The 4,777-nt window shown below is 32.5% G+C and overlaps 1 protein-coding gene across 1 annotated transcript in view; it reads right to left on the reverse strand.

The window, feature by feature from the left end:
* The window catches only part of LOC106110932 (insulin receptor substrate 1), a 14,928-nt gene that overhangs the window by 6,196 nt on the left and 3,955 nt on the right, over positions 1 to 4,777 (reverse strand). The window contains 1 exon segment of the mRNA XM_013292890.1: positions 1 to 59. This exon segment is cut by the window's left edge and continues 7 nt beyond it. Coding sequence (XP_013148344.1) covers positions 1 to 59 — 59 coding nt within the window.

A 4,777-nucleotide genomic window follows, 5' to 3' on the forward strand; every position in this document is an offset into this window, starting at 1 on the left:
TTGGATGCTCTTCGATGCCCCCAGGCCCTTCTTCTGCACATTCACTTGCCATACGTGTTCTATAACGTTATAATACATGATTAAGAAATCTTATTTAATATTATAAACGCAAAAGTAATAATGGATGAATAGATGTTTGATTTTCTAGCCTAAATGACTGAACGGATCTCGAAGAAATTTGACATAGACTTAGATCATAGTCTTGAAGAGGACATCGATTGCTTTTATTGTTTTTTTTTTAATTTCACGCAGACGCGCAATTTATAGTTTTGCATACAAATACAAACGACAAGAAATTCGCGTGGGAACTACGAAATGAAATATAAAAGCGAGTTAATTAACAACGATAGGATTTACTGAATACCATACAAAAGCTAGCCGTAACCCGATTTTATCCAGCTTTGTTATACTATAATAGAATGTGTATCGATAATTTCTATAATACTGAGAAATCATTAATTAATTGGTGTCAAAACCGGCGACCCGGGGCGACCAACAATGTGTCAATCGACTTGTTTTGTTGCCTACAAACGCGCAAACATCGCATTAATTGATACTGAATACTAAAAATAGACAACATTGAAAATCAATAACATTATAAGATGGAAATTAAAAACAACGATAATAATGCTAGTAAAGTGAATTGTGCGATAAATTCACTTACTTATTACAATACAACATAAAAAAATTTTCAAATTAAACTAAACAATATAATAATATAAAATTAACTCTGTCTACCCCTCTGGGTTAATGGTGTGAGTTTTGTTCTTTGTAAAATCTTTAAAATGAAAGGTTTTACAGTTTAAATGTATTTGCCGTAAACATCCGCAACAAAATCATTAAAGCTTCAAGTTTCTCCGAATATAGTTAAGAGATAAGTGAAATGTAATTACACCAAGATAAACAAATGTAACTTAACATCATGGTAAGTAAAAGTAACTCGTAACTTAATTTCATTCAAGACGACAAAAATACATAACTTTTTAAACGATTTTTATAAACAGCACATTTACGTAAAAGGAATAAATTACATGTAAGTTAAAAATAAGCTAAAATTAAAAACGAAAACGTTCCCTTAGCTTCTAAATCGTTACATAATATATTTTAAGGTCTGAACAATAGAATATTGATTACGAACGTATCCATATTTGCTGAATCATTTACTAAAAATAGAAACAATAAAATTGACTAAAACCACTTCGGACCTTCAATAAAGTTAAACATAAGCATGTACTGAGAGTTCATTGAACCCGGTTGCAGAGTGAAAGTCCTAAGTTCGAATGCGTATCAACTTAATATTATTTTCATCAACATAACGAGAGCTGTTTCGGGTAACGCGTAATTAGCCTTTTGGGTCATTACTGTCTTGTACAAAATACATCCGGAATCGAATCCGAGACTCGAACTGGAACATTAAAAATCGAGTATATAAAAATTATACTGACTGTGGTTAATAAAATAATTAATAAAACCACGTTTCCTTCTATTTATCTTTTACTTCAACAAATTAACGCGCGAAATATAAATTGGGTATTCCCCGAGCATAAAGTAATTATGGTGCGTTCAAAACGTGCCTTTGCCGAGCGCGATTGTTTGTTTGTGCGATTGTTAAAAGGAGGGAAATTACGATTATCATATGAATAAATAAAATGATACATGTAGTTAAAACAATAGCTTCTATTTCATGACATTATTTTAATAGTTTTATAGTTACTTTTGATAGTTGTTAAACTATATTAATATCTTAATTGGTTTGTATGAATGATTCTTCATTTTCGACTTGTTTGGATAAAACTACGCGTAACTAGTTTGACGTAATGTACACGAATTAACGTAGAAATAGTTTGTGTGACGCGAAAAAATTCTATGAAATTCCTGTGGCGTAGTTGTGAAATTGCGCAAGCATTTGTTTTTACGCACTCTCTTATCAACGTACAATCTGTTAACGTATCGAAAACAAAAATCTACAATAGTATGACGATGAAGTTTTTAGTACAAAGTGAAATAAACCGTACACCACGGGTGCCGCGAACCGATGGGACTAAAAGGGGTGGGGTAGCAACCGTAAATATGGTTATTAAACATTTTTGCAGACTCTAGAGAGGTGGATATCCTATCCTACGAAACATCATAGTTCTTATGGTCTTAAATTTGTTTGATTTGAAGACTCAAGACTATTGGTCACGAAAACACACATCTTTAAACAACAATCCTTTCGTATTACTCAACTAAAATGTATCCAAAAGCTCTTTCAAACAATCGAATTTCAATATTGCAAGATAACAGTTTTTCAAGAAAAGATAACAGTAGTTAAAAGTTTTGTAGTCTTATGAAAGGAAAATAATTAGTGAATTGAAACAATACTCGTGTAATCATACTAATATTATAAATGCGAAAGTTTAGATGGATGGATGTTTGTTAGAGTTTGTAGCCTAAACGACTGAACTGATATCGATGAAATTTGACATAGATGTAGAGGATAGTCTGGAAGAACACATAGACTACTCAATTTTGTTTTTTTTTTAAATTCCACGCAGACGGAATCGCGGGCGAAAGCTAGTCACAACTAAATCATTTAAGGAAAGTGGAAATCGGAAAAATCAAAACTTCACAGGATAAACCCTATGCAATGGATTTTTAATAGCAATCTGGTTTTTCGTCGCGTAACCAACGTAGTTTCCTTGTAGATATCGGAAAATTATTTATCCTCATAGCACGAGTAACTAGAAAATCACTAAAACCATTCTACTATTGCGGTTAACTTAGTATTACTTTAAGTAAATTTTTAAAGGCAATATAACATGAATTTAGTGATATATAAAATTACTCGTTTAACCAACCCTAGTAAAGTAGTCAAAAACGTGAAAATGAACAAATATGTTTAACTAGCTTTCATCTGCGACTCCGTCTATGTTCTTCCAGACTATCTATACATACATCAAGCAGTTTAGACAAACATCCATCCATCTAAACTTTCGTTAATTTATAATCTTAGTTGGATTAATATTTTGCATGTAACTACATACTTACGTTATCTGTATTATGTTATAAGCAACTCGAATCACATTAGGGAAGAATCTAAAATAAATTTAGTATCTGTGCATATCCTTCCAACGCGGTAGGTTATATTTTTTGTTGTTGTTTTCCTGTTGCAGAATTAAACTTGTTATTCTCAATATCAATATTTGCTTATCACTTGAATGGCCCCTGTGTAGGTTTATTCGAGACGTATATATGAATCACTCGTTCACCAAAAGTACAATACTTCGTAACTATTGTAATTTTATCTATGACAGAGACAATAATATAAAATTATTCTAAATAAATTTAATAAAGCACTACCAATTAACACGCAATGTTAATTGAAGAAAAATGAGTCAAATGACTTCAGTCACGAAAATCAAAAAATTTGTCAAAAACATGCTTCATAGGGGAAAAATACTTAGAAGATAGACACGACAGAACTGCTAGATATAATAATAAATCTCATGCCGTAGGTACCATACATACTTAATACCTAATGTCGTGTCTTTATTTTATTCTGCCAAACGATTGCGGTCACAGAATATCGCCGGAACTGTTCGTTTGTCGTTGCTGTTTATTTTTTACATCGCTTCTGAGAACCGTCGATCCGCTCTCGAAGTTTTCCTCGAACACGGATAGTTAAATCGGCAAATAAAATAGTAATTAACGTTTTGATTGCCATCATGGCGATGGTAATGTTATTTCTCGTTACGAATAAAAAGTACACCGAAGAATGGCGGTTTGGGTGGTCCGTATCTAGGAAACTTAACAGTTTTCACACATAAAAATGAAGAATAGAGTTCCGTTTGCTAGTGCGTCTAATTTTATAAATGCGACAGTTCAGACGGATGGATATCGTCTAAATGTTTTTAATGAAATTTAACATAGATGTAGAGCGTAGTATGGAAGAATACATATTTACTTTTTTTTTTTTAATTCCATGAAGATGGAGTCGAAAGGTCGAAAAGTCGCAGGCGAAAGCTAGTATAGTATACGTTTGACCAAACAACAACAAAACTGGAATGGAAAAGACTATGAAAACCAAATAAAACTCTAAAATAACCCTAAACCTTAAAACAATGTCCTAGATTGTGAAATTGCCAAATAATACCTCATTCAGAAACATCATTCGTCGTTTTTATTATTAAAAGCCAACCTGGTATTGCATATTTACAAATAGCTTTGATCAGGTGAACCACTTGGTTGTTTGCCTATTCTATAAAAAACAACAAATAAAAAATCGTCAAAGACTAAGAGAGAAAAAACAAGTCTAGCACTCATCATCCACGTGGTGGCGATTTGTTATTGAACGATGACCTCGGCCGTGCCCGCCGGGGCCTCCGCAACAACCGTGCAGACGCGGCCGCCCTACGCCGCGTGAATCATTAACAATTACATTGACCGCTTCTCTATAACAAATTACTCTAAAGATACTTTTATGAAAACCATTAGATATACCATCAGATATATACAACCTAGGGCACTACCCGATATGAAAGTTATAGCGAAAATTTAATATTGATGTATAGTATTGAAGGACGTATTTTTCGTAGTTAGACAATGAATTTTGCATTTTAAGTAATACGAACCTAAAGACATTTACACCGCAACAGAACTATTAGATTTCATTAAAATGAAAGTTGTAAATTGGTAAGAATCAGTCAAAACAAAATTAAATAGAACAATCCCGAAAACAAACAACTAAGTTTATTTTAAGGAAACATCGCTTACATTCAAGTTAAAGCGATGAGAT

The sequence above is a fragment of the Papilio polytes genome, unplaced genomic scaffold (genome assembly GCF_000836215.1).
Source record: "Papilio polytes unplaced genomic scaffold, Ppol_1.0 DF824191.1, whole genome shotgun sequence".
NCBI classification, from domain to species: Eukaryota; Metazoa; Arthropoda; class Insecta; order Lepidoptera; family Papilionidae; genus Papilio; species Papilio polytes.